General features: G+C 40.6%; 1 protein-coding gene across 5 annotated transcripts in view; it reads left to right on the forward strand.

Moving 5' to 3' along the window:
• Positions 1 to 18846, forward strand: part of rims1b (regulating synaptic membrane exocytosis 1b) — a 105244-nt gene that overhangs the window by 3721 nt on the left and 82677 nt on the right. For all 5 annotated transcript variants that reach the window (XM_034130381.1, XM_034130390.1, XM_034130356.1 and 2 more), the window contains exon 2: positions 18041 to 18254. In XM_034130381.1, coding sequence (XP_033986272.1) covers positions 18041 to 18254 — 214 coding nt within the window. The remainder of the gene's footprint in view (positions 1 to 18040; positions 18255 to 18846) is intronic.

Here is an 18846-nt window from a genome sequence, read left to right on the forward strand (position 1 = left end):
CTGTGTACAATTACATTCGTTTAAACCTGATACATCGTCTTAATTATTTCTGTGATAAAGTTTCTTGTAAGCAATATATTTCAAACCACCCTTTCAGCGTAACTCATAGAACCCATTTGAGTAGTTATGAACAGTGGACGATGAACATTCTGTTCCTGACGTCAGGTCTCTTCCCCTGGCCAGCTGCCTGATACCGGAGCAGCTGGCAGTGATAAGGTTAAACTGATACTGGATGTTATCTGCCACGAGGTTACCCCCCTCCAGCCTGGCAGAAACCAACGTGTCCCGGAGCCAGGACACCAGGTTCTGGGCCAATCATTCGCTGTGGGAATTCAGCAGCTGGACTCACTGATTCAAAGTGCTAACGAACACTTTGTCCACCTCTAATACACTACAGACTTCAGAGACTCCCTCCATTGACTTGATAAACCTCCATTGAGTTCCTAATCCAGAGGATGTTAGTCATGCAGAGGGGAGTGAGTGAAGTGCTGACTGCAGCAGTGACCAACCTCTCCCATGCTGTGACGTAGAAAACTCTTACAGCACAGCAGGACATATTTTCTCTTGAATCAAAAGCTCCCATCAGCCCCTGGGACCTTTTGAGGTTTCCAAAATGTAAATATAGAAACAATGTGTAAAATATTGATGTGCTCGGCGGAGAGGCTGTAGACATTTCAGACGGGTTGGGACGTGCTGGAGTGACGGATGGGGTTAATGGAGGCACCTGCTTGTGTTGCTAAGGCATGTACACGCTATAGAGTGGTGCAGTGATGACGTGTTTTTGTAGGCCGACCCGGAAGTTAGCATCTCAAGAGCTCCCTGCTCAAAAAGCCATGGGATTCTTCTCTTGGATTCTGGAATATTGCAGAAAATAAGATCTTTGGCGAACTTTTGCTATAGATTTTGTGTCAAATATGATTAGTTTTCTATATTCAGACTCTCAATATTGTGTTTCTGTAATCTTCAGTATGGTATGGTTACCCTATATATTTTTATCTGCTCTTATATTCCAGTATAGAGTAGAATTGTTGCTCCTGAAGTCAGCATCACAAGTGCTTCCTCAGAAAAAGCAATGGGATTCTTCCATTGGATTTCGGGAATATTTCAGAAATAAGATATGTGGCAAACACACGTTTATAATACTTACACGCTTTGTTCAGAAGGATCCTTTTCAAATATTTAAACCCACTTTATGATTCTCGTAGCGTATAAATGCAATCACCAGAAGTGTAAAGCTAATGTTAGGATATAAAGGAACTACCGTACATCACGGTCACATGGCTGCGCATCGACACCGCTAAGCTGAAGGTGGCTAATGTTCAGCATGATGACATGTAGTAGCCTCACTCAGTCACTGTTTATGACGCAGAGCAACTTCCGACATTCATCATTGGAATATTTATGAAAATCTCCTATGCTTTTGTTGAGCACATATCTTATTTCAGGCATCTAACCAACAACTAATAAAGACTTCCAGACAAGGAATCAGGAAGTGGTCAAATGCTAACCCATTTCCAGGTTTTAGGACTCATTCCTGCACCACTCTATGAGTATAATAGTACGCAAATGGAATTCACATCTCGCTTTACTTTTATTCTTTCTAACATTTCTGAAATTCTTCAACCTTGTTTTGATCTGAGGCCGACACAAGGTGTTTGTTGGCCCCTTGACACCAGATGGACGGAAGAGGAAGGAAGTCAGGAGCGAGGGCACAGAAGGAGGGAGAGGAGGGAGAGGAGGGAGGATTAAGAGGTTTAAGGATTAGAATGGGGGGAAAAGAGAGAAAAGGGGGTGACTCAAAGAGTGGGAAGATCTTCTGTGAGGGGTCCCAAAACACACACACACACACACACACACAAATGCACACACAAACACACTCCTAATCTCTTCAGCAGGCCTCCCCCAGGCTGCAGGCTACAGGGTGCATATAGAGGGCATCAAAGCCCCCCCCCCCTTTCTGTCTGATATGGCTGCTACTGTCCACTGCAGTTTGCTAGCCAAGGTCAAGATTAGGCTCAGGAGAAAAATATATTTTTCTTTAATCTTTAAAAGATAGTTTAACGATGCTCTTATCAATGTTATATATCAACAACGAATCAAATCTACTTATGTATTATTAAAGGACTGCTGGTAATAACTAGTCATCACAAAGTTCACATTAGCTATGTAAGTGTTGATATTGTACTGTCAGCGTCTCCAACTGAGAATGTACATAGTTGAATCTGATTGGTCTAGTTTTGCTTCTATAGTTGATTGTTTTATCACTTTTTTTGCTGTGTGCTCGATGGTGTTTGTTGCGTAGGTGCAGCACTGTTCGTGTATTGAAACACGACGTAGATCCATAGACGGACACGCTTTCTTAGCCTGGTTTCATTTCATAGTGGTAAAAACAATTTAAAGGTCCCATGTCATGGCCATTTCTACTGATCATAATTCCATTGTTGAGGTATACTAGAATAGATTTACATTGTTCAATTTTCCAAACTCACATTGGTTTCTCATACAGCATCTCTGTAAAGTATGTGTATTCACTCTCTGTCCTAAACGGCTTGTTGGAGCTCCTGCACCCCCCTCCCTGTGAGCCCAGTGTGCTCTGATTGGTCGGGACGTTGCAAGGCTCGTTGCTGCTCGCTGCTGCGAGGAGCAGACAGGTTTCCGGGTCGGCGATACAGAGAGACACAGCGAAACTCATCCTGAGCACACACAAACACTCACAGCCGAAGTAAAAACAATAAGTGTGGCTTGATATTGAGAAAGAAAAAGGTTGATAACGCTGTGAGAATGGGTCTGCGGAGAGCATTTCTCCGCCATCCCAACTCGTCTATTACCAACCAGGGAGCTCTATGCAAGTCAATGGGGACTCCCTGTTAGTTAGCCAAGGGATCCTGGTGTGTGAGGTGCTCCGCGGATTGGTCCATTTGGGCCAATCCGGTCATTTGTTGTTGATTTGGGTATTCACACGTCACGGAACCCAGGAAGCAAACAATGGAAAATGAGAAATCTCCAACGAGGCCTTCTGGGGCAGCATAGACAGGTCTTTTCTGTGTTAGAGTTTTACTCCCTACAGGGTGTACTTTGAGGGTTTTTGACTCTGCAGACCGTTTACATGCATAAAAACCTTCATAACACACAAGGGGACGGGTAATAACCAGAAAAGCATGACATGGGCCCTTTAAGTTCGACTTCCTTTCCTCTCGTATCAGGGATGTGAATATGAGACAGAGCCATGCAAGCAGCAAACAGCTGTTTCTACATTTCTGCTGATTCTCTGAAAATGTGTCATAAATTCAAATGATATGAATAGCTCTGATAGTGCTGGGCAAATATACTCTTTGATTTTTAAACAATATCCTTATGCTGTAGTTATTAGCTTTCCTTAATCTCCAAATGTCTGAGTCAAATTTGAACAGCGCAACTTTATTGGATTTATTCACACCATTAAGGACATTGATTGTTGGCATATGAGTTATTTACACATTTTAATTGACAGTATTATTATAGGCTGATATATATACATATACTGATTCATTGTTTGAAACCAAGGAATGTTGTGTTTCACGTTCAAAATGCTAATATTGCTAAATGTAAAAGTGCACAACTGTTTGCTACACATTTCACTTTAATAAGAGGGAATGTGTGAAATGGCCTTTTTAAAGCATAAATACTTTTTCTGCATGAAGAATTGAAATCTTTTTTTTGTTAGCATGTTAGCGTTTATCCAACAGCAGACGTTTTGTCCACTAAACTTGTTTTAATAAATATCTCTCTCGTTTGTACAAATCCTTTTTCCTGATAGCATAGTTTTCACAGTGTATTGTCTTAAACAGTAACAGCTAGCATTATGACAAGTTACCAAATGTTTTCACTAGTGAAACCGATTCTTACTAAAGCAATCTGGATAAGGTTTCAGCAAGAAAAATGCTAATGTTGAATTATGGATCAGGTCTGAAAATAGCACACACTTGGAAGCAGTTCCTGAAATATTTAAATATTCAGTCCACTGGCTGCTGTTGATGTTCTCCACCTCTTTTTCTCTTGTTAACCTGTTTCAGTTTGGCCCACTGTTGAATTCAAGTATTACATTATGAAACGGTGTCCGTGTGGGTGTAACGTGTGCATTTGATTTCTAATGGAAACGAGTAACCGCTCCTATTTTTCAAAGGTGTACACATACCTGCACTCTCACACACACGCGCACACACACACACACACACACACACACACACACACACACACACACACACACACACACACACACACACACACACACACACACACACACACACACACACACACACACACACACACACACACACACACACACACACACAATCCACAGCCTCACATACACAAAGTATCTGTACAGTCCATGCAGCATGTGTACTGCAGTACTTGTGAGAGGCAGCACCCACAATGCAGCACACACACACACACACACACAGATGGTGTTGCTGTTCTCTCGGTGTGAGGATGAACGCTCGCAGAAGGAAAGTCAGTCCTGCAAAGACAGAACGCCTCTGTTACTGTACAGACTGTCCTGTTGCTTTGCAGCCACTCTTTTCACAGACAGCTGGAGATAGTGTGTGTGTGTGTGTGTGTGTGTGTGTGTGTGTGTGTGTGTGTGTGTGTGTGTGTGTGTGTGTGTGTGTGTGTGTTTAGAGTGTGTTTAGAGTGTGCTGGATTGAATCTTCACACTTTGCTCTGAATTAAAATAACTCAAAAGCAGTCGGGTGTGTCTGTAACACCTGGAGGAATGAAAGCCAGTGGGATTTGTGTGTGTGTGTGTGTGTGTGTGTGTGTGTGTGTGTGTGTGTGTGTGTGTGTGTGTGTGTGTGTGTGTGTGTGCATTCTTGTTTTGTCTACATTTCTGTCATCTTTGCAGCATGTCTCATAAAGCTGCATCTTGCGTTTGCTTCCTAGTTTGTTAACACTGAAAAAATACAATAGTTGGACCAACTTCATTGAAATACTTGAATTGGTAACACGCACATTATTTATGTTTTTTCAAATAAACTCAAGGGGTAACATTAACACAATTCAAAGAGGACATATTATGCTCATTTTCAAGTTGATATATTAGTATTTAGTGCCTTTACTTTAATGTTCAAAAAGGTCCTTATTTTCTCATACTGAAAATATATTAAGAAAGGCAGTTTATTGTCTTCTCCTAAGATGCTTTTTTGTTGTTGCCAGTTTGAGACACATCGGTCGGAGTTACTTTAAAATGACATATTGTGCTCTTTTAAAAAAAAAGAAATGGTATGCCTCTACTCTGACATGCCTCCACGCTTTAAATGATTTGTCCAATATGATAATTATGCGGTTACTGAGCTGGTCACATCGTCATAAGATTATAGCGCATGTTGTTATCTAGCTACAAACGTTAAAAAGAAAAGTGCAGTAGAGTAGGCCAACATACATAGCTGCACAAACTGCAGTATGTCCTTGGGAGAAAGGGAGGTGGAGACATGAGAAAGTACTTCAGCAGGCTGCTCAGTACAGTAAGATAAGATAAGATAAGATGGACCTTTATTAATCCCCGTGGGGAAATTCAGTTGTACAAACAGCAACAGGGTGAGCGTGAAAAAACAGGACAGCACAGATTCACACAGATTAATCTAATCAAAAATAAAATCAAGAATTTTTTTTAAATAATAATGATAATAATAATAAAAGACTATGAAATAGGAGATGAGTAAAAATAAGAGTAAAATAACTGTCAGCATATATACATATTTGGTCATCTAAGTTATGAAGTATTAAGTCGCTGTAAGACACAAAGATCTTAATGTGTTTGCAAATCTGAGGCTATTCTAGCTCAATAGTTTATTCAACTATTGCAGTGCCTGTGCCGCGCGTCTGCAGAGCGGGAGCCAGGTTTGCTATTCTATTTTCTATTCAAAGCTTACTAATATTAAATGTGTCGCAAGTCCACTTGGGTCCCCAGAGATACACCCACCAAGTGTGAACAGACCAACTGTTCTGGAGATTGTACATGTTGTGCAAATAACCCTTTCTCATTTATAAGATTTCTCTGTGCATGTTATTTTTAAGAACATTTCTAACAAATATACTTTGAAAAAGTGGTGGAGACGTGTCCCCCGCGTAAATCAAAACTATGATATATTCTTGGACTGCTATTGTTTTCTCTTTTCTCTAAAAGAGCACAAGTCCTTTAACCTGTGCGCAAGCTTTGGTCTTTGACTTCATTGTGCAGTTTGGGAAACTGTATGTTTATACAGCTGTGCAGATTTGGTTGATCATTAGCTCCAGCAGAAACAGATAGTGGACACTGTGTGGGACAGTGACGGAGGAGGGGGGGAGGTGGTGTGGCTGGGTGGGAGTCAGAGTGAGTGTGTTGAGAGTGAGAGACCTGAGCGAGCTCAGTGCCTCTTTAGTGCTCTCAGACCTCCCCAGCATTAAAGTTGAATGAGAATGCATTCTACTTGGGCTGACCGGGCTCTCTACATCTCCTCCCTCCTCCCTCCCTCCCTCCTCCCTCCTCCCTCCTCAGTCTGTGTTTGTGGTCAGAGGAGATGGGGTTATATCCGGAGCGGCTGACTCATGTGTAGCCCCATGTTACAAAAATGTCTCTATATGGTTATTTTGATGTTTTGTTTTCTGGCCGTATTTCATAGCCGATTAGCAGCTCTCATCATTTTTATAGAAAATGTTTTTTTTAGCACCTGAACTAGCCCAACACACTCAGCTAAAGTCCCGATTAGTATCCTTACTAAATCATCTGAAACGCATTTTGGTAAATCCTTGTAAAGAGAATGTTCTTTGTAATGTATAGAATATGTTTCACTGAATTCAATGGAAATATGAATAGTCTGATGAGCATGACTTCCACAAATAGTTATTGAGCCAAACGCTAACATGCTAACTTGCTCAATTGCTCACATTTACAATCGTAACATGCTATTGTTTAACAGGACAAGTCAAAATGTCTGATATGCTTAGATTAGATTATGTTTAATGTAACAACATACTGTGCTATGAGGAGTTGAATTGAGTTTGAATTGTGTGTCTGGCTCTGCAGATGAGCAGGTCACAATTTTGATTCATTAGCATCTTAACCACTCTAACCAAGTCAGCCGAAGCCTCTATCATCCTTCCAAAATCATCAGAAATGCATGTTGTGGGAACATTTTGAAACCTACTTTATACTTTCTGGTAAAGAGACTGTTATTCATCCAATATATCACACTGAATTCCATAGAACTATGAATAGTCTGAAGCACTTCCACAATTGTATTTTGAGCAAAACGCTGACATTAGCATGCTAACATTCTCACATTGACAATTATAACATGCTATTGTTTAACAAGACTAGTCAACATCTCTCTATGTGCTTAATTATATGATGTTATTGTACTTAAACTGTATTGATTAACTGTATTGTAACCGCTGCCTCCTTCAGACCAGTTTTTTACCAACCATGAGCTGTTTTGGTTCCTCAAAGGGAAGCCCAAAAATACTAAACCCTAATTATCACTTTAGTTTGTCTTGCTCCCTTATCAAAAAGCATGTTGCGTCTTCTTTAAAGAACACATTAGTAACACAAAATAAAACCCTCCTACTGAAAGTCAAATGTGTGTATTACAAGACTAACAACTTGTACACCACTGAAATGTCATTAAAGCGGGAACAAAACAATCACTAAATACAAACCACTAGGGCTGGACCCGAATATCCGAATATCCGAATATTCGTTCGTTGGAGTACTATTCGGCTGCCAAATTTAATTTATTGAATATTCGAATATTCGCTGCTGATTACTACCGAATATCCGGAGCCCGAAAAATGGTATTCGGGACAGCCCCACAAACCACTTCACTTTTCAAGCACAACATTTGGAACTTATTAGCCATGATGCTAGCAGTGATGATTGCGAAACAAATCAACACTACAATTTATTTTATGTGTAGCTCGGCATGTGGAGGTCGGGGGGGGGGGCATGGAAAATGAAGTGAAGAAGAAGGAGGGAGGCAACAGAGGAGTGCTAGCCAGGGTTGCTGGGATAGTGAGGGGATTAGAGGTCACACATAATTACTCTACAAATACTACACCACCATCTCCATTCATGACTTACATCACCCGGCAGGCTGTGTGAGGTGACGTCACAGGCTGTGTGAGGTGACGTCACAGGCTGTGTGAGGTCACAGGCTGTGTGAGGTCACAGGCTGTGTGAGGTCACAGGCTGTGTGAGGTCACAGGCTTTGTGTATGTGTGGCTTCTTATTTAGGAGAGAAGGAGACGGAAGAAGAGGACAGTACAAATTGAATTGCACATATGCAGCGATGTGGAAGAGAACATTTGTATCAATTACTTGGCTTTGAAAGAGTGGAATTCAATGTAAAGTGTTGAAGATAAGAGATAGCTATAAAGAGGATAGGGAAATAAGGAAATAAGGAGGAAGAGTAAGAGGTATATAAATGAAAAAAAATAGATGAATACAGAGAGAGAGATAGAGTGATAGACACAAAGATCCATGCCAAAAAAAGCACTCTGCTCTATAAATACGGATAAAACACCCACAACATCACTAAAAAGAGTTATCAATATCCAAGCAGTGGCTATATGGGAGAGGCTGAGGCTACAGAGTGGTGCAGTGGTGATGTTTCTTTGTAGGCTGACTTGGAAGTTAGCATTGAAGCGCAATGGGATTTCCCCGTTTGATTTGGGTGTATTGCAGAAAAGAAGCTCCGTGGCAAACACACCTTTATGATACTTAACATGTTTTGTTCAGCAGGATAATCTCTACATTTTAAAACCTCTTTGTCATTTTCGAAGGATAAATGCAAGCAGAAATAAAAGGCTAGCGTTAGGCTATGAACGAACTATATTATGGTTGCATGTGGGGTAAATACTGGCATGTTTTATATATCGAAGAACAAAACGTGAAAATATCTTATTTCAGGCTTCTAACCACAATCACGTTCAAAAACCACTGACCTCGAGACAAGGGCACCAGGAGTGGGTAAATGCTAAGACGTTTCCTTGTTTTAGGACTCATTACTGCACCACTCTATGGGCTGAGGACAGGCTAAAGCTAACAGGCTAAAGGACTAACTCAACACCAAACAAATGCATGTTGTGAGAAAATGTTGAAACCTACATTACTTAACTTTATCCAATCTTTGTTAACACATCCAATATGTCACGCTGAATTCAAGGGAAATATAAATAGTGTGCTTCACATGACTCCCACAAGTTGTTTTTGATATTTAACAATGCATCTATTAAGTGCGTGTATGAAAGAGGTTGCGGTGGATATTTGGGTAACCAGGTGCAAGACACTCTCCCAGGAGATGTTAATGTGTAAAGGTCATTAGTTTGAATCTGGGAGAACATTTGTGTTAGTTTTAAAATCAGTTGAAGAACAAAGTTTAGTCGTATATGAATGTAACCTTTGTACGAAAAGGAAATCTATCTTCTAGAGTAGACGCCATGAAATCCAGATTCTCCTCAAAATGAAATGATAGAGAACACAGCAGGTTAGATTTACTTTTGTTGAAGATTGCATCCTAAACCTGCAGCTTCATGTGACGACAGCAGTCAGATGGTGCTGTTACATTGGTTCCTTGAAAGAACCCAAGACATTGAGCCAGGGAGGATCGACCAGATTGTTTGAGAAATGGCTGCCCTATAGTTAGATACACACACTGGCCATCTGGGTGCTTTATTTCTGCTTGCATTATGACGTTAGTACCATTTTATAGCCTTTTGACAGTGGAGGGAGACAAATGTGGAAAGTAGTCGTCATGGCAGGCAAATAAGAAACAAAGAAGATGTTTGCATTTGGTTAAGCTCCCGTCTGTTGCTCTCCTTTCTTCTTTTCATTACTTTCACACACCAAACACCATTTTTGTTCATTTTTGACACATAACTTCAATCGTCATTTCCAGTAAATGACAAACGTTCCTGCTTTTAGAAACTGTTGCTGTATTCCTTTCCTTTTCCTCCTCCTCTCCTTCCTCCCTTCCTCTTCCCATCATCCTGTCTCCATCCTCTTTCCATCATGGACTCCTCTCCTCATGGTATTTATAGAGTGGCTCCGGATGCATCGGCTTCTCTCCTCCGCCGGTCTCTGGCCCACGCTTGTTTCCGTCTTGGCTCTCTTTGTTCATCCTTTGCCTTTCCACTTGTTCTCTTTCCATCGCCCATCTCCTTTTGAGGTGGGAACACTTCAAGGACTATGTAGAAATCACTCCTCACCTGTTCTTCCTGTTTACTTTTAACCCCAACCTTTCCTTTGCTAACCTTTGGCAAATCATTTAGTAATCAGATTTAGCCAGTGGTGGAAAATGCTTTTAGAAATGTCAGTCAAAGTACTAACTAAAGTAAATGTTCTGCATCGAGGATGGTACCTAAGTAAAATATTTTTGAATATTTTTGAACAAAAGCATTTAAGAAGCTTGAATGTTGAGCCAAAAAACATCGTATCAGAATTGCTGCCAATACATTTTCTGTTAACCCGCTCATAGTTTTAGTTATACTTAAATATAATGTTGGATGGCATCCATACCAAATAATCATATTATCTTAAGTATCGTGTGTAACAAGTAAAAACATCTGTAAAATAAACGTAGTGGAGTAATAAGGCTTCCAAAATGTAGTAGAGTAGAAGTATACAGTAGTATAAAATGAAAATACTTAGGTTAAATACAATTACCTCAAATGGGGCGAAGCCTGCGAGCTAGTTCAGGCAGTCAACTCGAGCACCAATGATACATTAACACGTGACGCACCTCGTCCCTCTTACAACCAACCAACGCATTCTCCTAAACATGCCACTCTATTTAAGCTGCCAGGTCGTCCTGCCTCTGCCTCGCTATGCTGCTGCTGCCACTGCTGTGTTCACTTGCTACTGCTACGTTCATGTTCATGCTGCTGTGTTTCACGTTGCTGCTGCTCGCCTGACCCACCACCACCCCAGCTTCCACCCCAGCTCCACCTGTAGGCTCGGGGGGATAGTAATCATCACTCAATGTTCTTTGTAAATCTGTGGAGTGATGAGGCCCGAGCCTAGACGCCAAACTCAAACTATATGCTGCTATAGTAAACATATTAAAGAAACACGTGAGTTGTCTGACTGAAATGAGTTTCTAGAGGTCTAGAATTGCTTTCTATTGGATGGATACAAAATGTTATCGCCAACCCTTATTTTCTAACTTCTTGTGTCTTCTCCAACGGAGTCTTCTGCAAGCCGTCACCAGGAATCAGCTGATGAGACATAAATAGTTCTGCCCTACTCACACACACACACGCGCACACACACACACACACACACACACACACACACACACACACACACACACACACACACACACACACACACACACACACACACACACACACACACACACACACACACACACACACACACACACACACACACACGCACAGCTTTTCCCTCTCCATCCTTGGGCAATGAATTCATAGCAGTGCTAATGAACAACTCCACACCAATGACTGGTGAAGAGAGTGGAGACACAAGAGGGAGAGATAAACAGAACAAGAGAGAGGGAGGGAGGTAGTCCTTGGACATGCTGAGCTGCAAATGCAAGGCCCTAGGCGAGGCAAACCCATACGTGTGCGTATATGTGGGTTTTCTGTCTGTGTCATTGTTTATACTTGCCTATGTGTGTATGTGAGTGTATGTAACTTTGTGTCATTTTCGCACACTTGTTTTGACAAGGCCAAGCAGGGCTAACCCATCTGTGGCTGTCCCTGCTGGCCCTGGTGTTGACCAAGAGAGAGACAGTCCCAGTTCAGACCGTTCACACCACTAAGACGGACACATGCTAACTGTGTCAGATAATAAACAAGTTGCAGTTGAGCTTATAGGTTACTTAAAAAAAATAATGAGTAGTAATAACTAGGATGGCAATCTCTCAGGTTTTAGGTTTGTAAGTCCAGTCTTTGTACTTTTACCCCACTACAGTTCAGAGTTAATGGTGTACTTTTACTCCACTACATGTATTTATTACCTTTAGTTACTTTACAGATGTGGATGAATGATGTGAAATATAATCAAGTGTTAAATCAGACTTTAGTTCCACCTGGAGTAAATTCACAAGCTACCCTGCAGTATACAAAGTCATTCAAACTAGCTGCACCTTTACCAGCTTTGAGAACACTTTAATGATCAATCATTATAAAATATATCATATATATTATTCTGAAATGGACCAATCTGCACAATGACTACTTTTACTTTTGGTACTTTAGGTGTATTTTTATACTAATACTTTTGTACCTCTACTTCAGTAACATTTTGATTACAGGATTTTTTACTGTAACAGAGTATTCCTGCACTCTGGTACTTCTACTTTTACTCAAGTACAAGATCTGAGTACTTCTCGCCTCTGATAATTGTGAACAGGGTTAGGAGAGTAACTCTAAACTGTAATCAGTAACAATTGCTAGTTCCCCCTAAACACATCCTGCATTTAAAAAAGATAATATTTAAAAAAGGAAGTAAAACAAAAAGTAGCCTAAATCGTAACCAATAAACAAATCTAGGCAGCACTTCTATTACGTATTCTTATGACCTATGAATCTTACAAATGATTGGCTGAAAGCTGTGTCAAATAAAGAGCTTGTATTTCATTGGTTAATAAACGTAAACAAATTAGCCATGTGCTTCTTGAGTCAACGTCACAGCACTGTGTCAAAAAGTAGTGCTAGCGGACTAGCTCATCTCCACTAGTTAGCGGTACAGATGAAGCGTCTTATTTTGGACAGTTTAAAATGCGAGGGTCGTGATCGGTACAGTAGGTTAAACCACAGCAATGCAGAAACGAATGACTTCCTTTTACCCCAACTTGTCGAGCCAGCATGGATTAATCACAAAAGGCAGAGAGGACGACTTTCATACGTGTTGCAGGTGTTGTCGTTGGGAAGTGGACGTTAGCAGCAAAGGAACAGTTGCTGTGGACAAACATGCTAACTCAGACAAGCACAACATCAACAATGGAAGCACAGGTGGCACTTTTATCGGTTTTCTTTCAAGCTATATCGCTAACGATGATAGGTTTTGAGATTTTGAGTGAAAGTGAAACCAGCATAAATACTGTAATACTGTGGTGGATAGTAACAAAGTACATTTACTCAAGTAGGCGTACTTAAGTACAATGTTGAGCTACTTGTATTTTACCTGAGTTTTCTCAGTGTATACTACTTTATACTTCTACTCCAACCATAGACAGACTGTATATATAAAGACTCCAACACATCTAGAAGCCACTAATGTACTTTCTACTCCACCACATTAATTTGACAGCTTTTGTTACTAGTTACTTTCTAGGTTTAGATTATTAGCTAATACAAAATAAAAATAAATTATTAAATAAACTTTGACGTCTATTTATACATTTATTTTGTAAGTGCTTTTACAGGTGCTCAAAGTCGCTTTGCAGAGGTACAAAAGGACAACAAATAAATATAGTAAAAGTCACATTAAAATCGAGTAATATAACAACAATCACACCTTAAAAGCCAGTTTGAAGAGGTGAGTTTTTGTACGTGTTTTGAAGATGGTGAGGTCAGTGCAGTCTCTGATGGGTTGTGGGAGTGAGTTTCAGAGGGAATTTTGAAGATTCTGAAATGATCCATTACGCATAAGGAATACTTTTACATTTGATACTTTAAGTATATTTAGATTCTGATACTTTTGTACTTTTACTTAAAGGTCAACTATTATGCAAAATCCACTTGCTCATGTCTTTTATACTTAAATATATTTTTCATGTTCATTTAATCGTTTATTTGACGAGGGACAGTGCACATTGATGAACATTTAAAACAAATAATGCTTTAAAAACGTAAACATGCCGGATTTTCTAGTTTCCATCCGTAGTCCCTCACATACAACATTTAAGAACATGACATTTATATACATAGCAAAATAAATACATGATATGCAGAAAGAGCATGAGCAGCATATAAGCATTTACCACATGGCAGTACAATGTAGCAGCTACATGTGTTCCCTCTGTGTAAAGAGACTATGACAGTTTGGTCTTGGTCAAGATGTTAGCTAAATGGGACCTCTGCTTTCACCTTTGGTAACTCCAAAGCTGTTTATCCACAAGCTGTGTCTTCTTAGCCGTCTGGCTAGCAACATGTACATCCAGAAATCCCCTGGGTTTTGTGTGGAGCTGGACATAGGTGAAGAAGTACCCATATTTTGTACTTTAGTAAATTAAGAATTACAATTAAAAGTCCTGCAATCACAATGTTACACAAGTACAAAAGTATTGGCATCAACATATCCTTAAATTACTAAAAGTAAAAGTACTCATAATGCGGAATTGTCCATTTCAGAATAATATATATGATATGTTTAAGTATATATGATAAGTGTTCTCAAAGCTGGTAAAGGTGCAGCTAGTTTGAATGACTTTGTATACTGCAGGGTAGCTTGTGAATTTACTCCAGGTGGAACTAAAGTCTGATTATAGAGTTGATTATATTTCACATCATTCATCCACATCTGTAAAGTAACTAGAGGTAGTAAATAAATGTATTGGAGCACACAATGTACCTCTGAATTGTAGTGGAGCAGAAATTAGCATACACTTTAAATACTTAAGTAAAATCATGACCCATTTCAGAATAATATACTTGTACTAAAGTAAAAATATGTCAAAAACATACTTAAGCACAATACTTCAGTAACTATACTTAGTTACTTTCCACAACTGCCTGGATCTTTGTTATGGTCTTCACCAACCCCTGAGAAAGATATCTTGGTCTTTAGCCTTAAATGTTCCACTACACACACACACACACACACACACACACACACACACACACACACACACACACACACACACACACACACACACACACACACACACACACACACACACACACACACACACACACACACACACACACACACACACACACACACACACACACACACACACACACACACACACACACACAAGTACGTTTCTACCTTTGTCTCCCTGCTGTTTGCTGGGCAGGTGGCATTCAGTGGGCTTCTCAGAGATGTTGCACTGAAAACACTTGCCTGTGAAGTTAGTGACAACTAAGTTGATCTCTTTGGCTTACTTGAAAGATGACTCAGTATGATTCAGACTAAACTAAATGTAGGTAAAAAACGAAATGGTGTGTGTGTTGTGACTTTCGCTATGCAGGTCTCAAGCAAAGCAAATATTGTCAAATAGTTTTTGAAGGAAATTGACCGAAGAAATAGTCAGTCGGCTGCACCAAAAATGATGTAGTCCTTTACCATCTGTGATCCAGGCCTGGTGGCTGACCCCTGAGGAGGCAGCAGGTTCAGGCCGGCCATCAATGAACACACAGCAGAGTGAGCACAGACAGCATGTCCTTACCTGAAGGAAAGTGATTCCTTCTGTACTTACACACAGATTATGTTTTTACCCGTGTGGGTCCCTGCTGAGTCACGGTTAAGGTTAACATTAAGGTAGTGTTCATGATACAAATGTAGTATAGGAGTTATGATAAATATGGAACCTGTGTGCTGATGCAGATAGGATGAATCTGGCTTGTCACATCATCTTTCAATATGTTGTGGATTTGACACTTTAGCTGGTGTCTGTGTGTGACAAAGAGTTTGCACATGTTTGGTGAACACTCTATATTTTGTATTTATGTATTCATAAAGTAAATGTCTGTGTCATTCAAGCGGTGTGTCAGTTTTTGGCTGAATTGTCCCCTTTGTTTTTTTTATCCCAAAGAGGCAGGAAACCTAAAATAAAAATGTCACCAGGCTATATCTAGAGATTTTCAAAGATAATGAGACCCTCCCAAAATCTCAAAGGATTTAAGCCGAGAACACAGACTTATTTTTATATTAAAAAGTCCCCCCATGCAGCTTTAGTGGTGCATGTCTGCTGAATGTGTAGAAGTGGCAGAAATACTGATGAATCCGTGGCTCTAAGAACAGGAACAGCTGGTGCACTGACACCCGCTGACACCCAGCGCTTGACGCCACCACGTTACCATGACAACCGGCTGTGCACCCTCTGTTTCTGACAGCTGTTCCCATGGCGCCTGGGCTTGGCTCAGCTCCTGGACTCCTATTGGCAGGATAGATGGCTCCTGGGGGTCAGAGGTCATGTTTATGACGTTGCTGCCGCGGCGGTGTCATGTTGTTTCCCCATTTTAAATGACGTATGAATCAGTTTACCTGAGGTTATCCATTTGTCATTTGTTTGTACTATTAGTCAAATACTAACAGTTTGGAGTGAAAACAAGACAACAATTCAGATTCTCTCAGTATGTCTGCATGTGCAGTCACTTGAAACATCTGGGTGTGTCTGGAGGACTGCAGTTCTACTATTCTAGTGGCTGCTTTATAACAGTCTATACTTAATTATTTTAAAACCTTCTTCCCCAGTCTAGCACAGTCCAAACTGGGTATGTTAAAAAGATCAGAATGGGTGTGAAGGTATAAAAGGATGCTCTCATTTAACAGTGATGATCTTCATTATGTCATTGTATTGTCCTTGCTCTGCATAATAGTTGCCACAGAAGCTTTGATCATGAGCCTTTAGGTTATTACAGCTGGTTGTAAAGCCCCCTTCAGGCACTACATACCTTCAGCATTTGATCTTAAACATTACTCACCAAATATTTGATAAAAAGGTATATAAGATGTGATATTATTCATATAAAGCTGTGTTTTACAAATCATTTTCTAACCTTGACATCAATGTGTATTTTTCCATTACTTATTCCTTACCTTTTTGTTTTTTACATTCTACGTCATAAAATGAACTCTGTCAGCTGATTGGCTGAATGTATCTCAGTGCTCTACTCACCTCCCTGTGCCTCTGTGTCTGTTCCAGCAATGTTAAGAGATAGCAAGAAATATAGGAGGAATGTAACAGTTTCTGTCAACTCATTTCCTGGATTTGGAAACTTGGAAATAAATACTTTTTGGGAATCGGATAACATTTCATCTTGACAGGAAGACAGTCGTTTATTCATCTGAATAGTATTTCTAAAGACATCTCTCCTGGACTTCAGATAGGTCATGGTGGATGAGGGCTTTCAGTTTGATTTTTCCCATCACCAGAATCAGCTGACAACAGATCAGGTGTTATGTTTTCCAGCTGTTTTCTACCCAGCAACTAAGGAGGACATGTCTGCTTTCAATGGATCCAGGTGACCTACCTTATCATCAGTCCAATGATTTTGGAATTCGGCACAAAAAAGGGCGTTGAATGTTAGTTTGGGATCTTCAGTCATATTTCAGAAATGGCGCTGATTTTTCTCACTCTGAATCATTAAACAGTGTGCAGGAGGTGTTCAGTTTATTGCTAACCAACCTTCCACTTTCTTATCTTCAGCATTCATTTATCATCTTTAACTCCACAAAGGTACGAGTGAATGCCGGTGCACTGCATTATCATGATAAATACCTTTGGACAAATAACTTGCAGAGTGTAAAGCCAGTGTGCTGCTGCCAGAGACTTCACTAAAGTGTGACTGCCTCCACAAATAGGCTGCAAAAAGCTGAGAAAGCAGCTCCATCTCCGTCCTCTCTCCCTCACTCAGCGAGGTAATTAAAGTGGCTGTCTGGGTCCCCTATATGAGAGCCATGGTATGCTAATGCTCTATTCCTTTGACACTTCTGTTGAAACAACATCGAGGGTGTTTTCACATGGCCTGATTTGCAATTCACACTCTGGTTATTTCCATCATAGGCATCCCGGGAAGCAGGGAGGGGAAAGGCTGAGAGCAAAACTGAGCTGAAGTTTTATTTAATTGCGGATTTTTTTTGAAAGGCACCTTTCAAGTGGTGCTGTAATTGCCAGTTATCTCGCTGGAATGTTCTCAAACATGTGTATGCAGAACATCGCCTTTGTTATTTATTCAGTTATTCAGACGTTTCCCCACGTCCTTTTGTTATTCTGAATGTGAGGGTATTTAGAGAGGAAGATCTGTCTGAAGAGCGCTGGAGGTTAAAGTTTCTCAAGTATAAAAAGTTTGTGATGTTCCACTAATGGGCAACCTTTCTGATTCCTCTTAGAACACTGCACCAGCAGTTTGAGAGCTACAAACAGGAGGTGCGTCGCATCGGGGGGGATACCCGGCGCCAGCCCCCGCAGCTGAAAGACGACGCGCCCACCTGCGGGATCTGCCGCAAGACCAAGTTTGCAGACGGCTGTGGCCACCTCTGCTCCTACTGCCAGACCAAATTCTGTGCTCGCTGCGGAGGGCGGGTCTCTCTGCGCTCCAACAATGTGAGAAACCTTCCCAAACCCTCCCCCCCTCTCACACTCACCTCATCCCCGCTGTAGCTGATTCTGCTTCTGTGTTTGTTGCCGTCTGCTTTGTTGCTTCCTGGTCACACTTTGTTTGTTGTTTGTCTTGGCACCAGTCATTCAAAGCTCATTTCGACTCTCAGGCTGTCGTGTTGCTGAATTGTTACAAATCGAAGCGTTTACCTCACTTGAACATGAGAGCACAGCAGTTAGCATCAAGCTAGCATGTCGGACAGTGAGAGTGCTGTGTTTTAGGAATCTGGCTCTAAGATATGTATCATCATACATTATCTAAGATTCAAAATATTGCAATCTCATTACATTACTGACTTTTAGCAAAAGCTACTTATGCACACTTTATTACCGTAGAAAACGTCATAGAAAACAACACTAGATGCATACAACTTGTGTCTTTTGCTGAATTCCGCATGATAAGCAATTTTCTCTTTGCTCACCACGAAGTTGTGCAAAGACCCTTGCAGTGAGACTGCTAGTTACGTTTTGTTTCTATGGTTACCTCCTCTACTAGCTTGCACCACTACATACAGCTGCACCAAACACATAATACAAC

Source organism: Trematomus bernacchii, unplaced genomic scaffold (assembly GCF_902827165.1).
Source record: "Trematomus bernacchii unplaced genomic scaffold, fTreBer1.1, whole genome shotgun sequence".
Taxonomy (NCBI): Eukaryota; Metazoa; Chordata; class Actinopteri; order Perciformes; family Nototheniidae; genus Trematomus; species Trematomus bernacchii.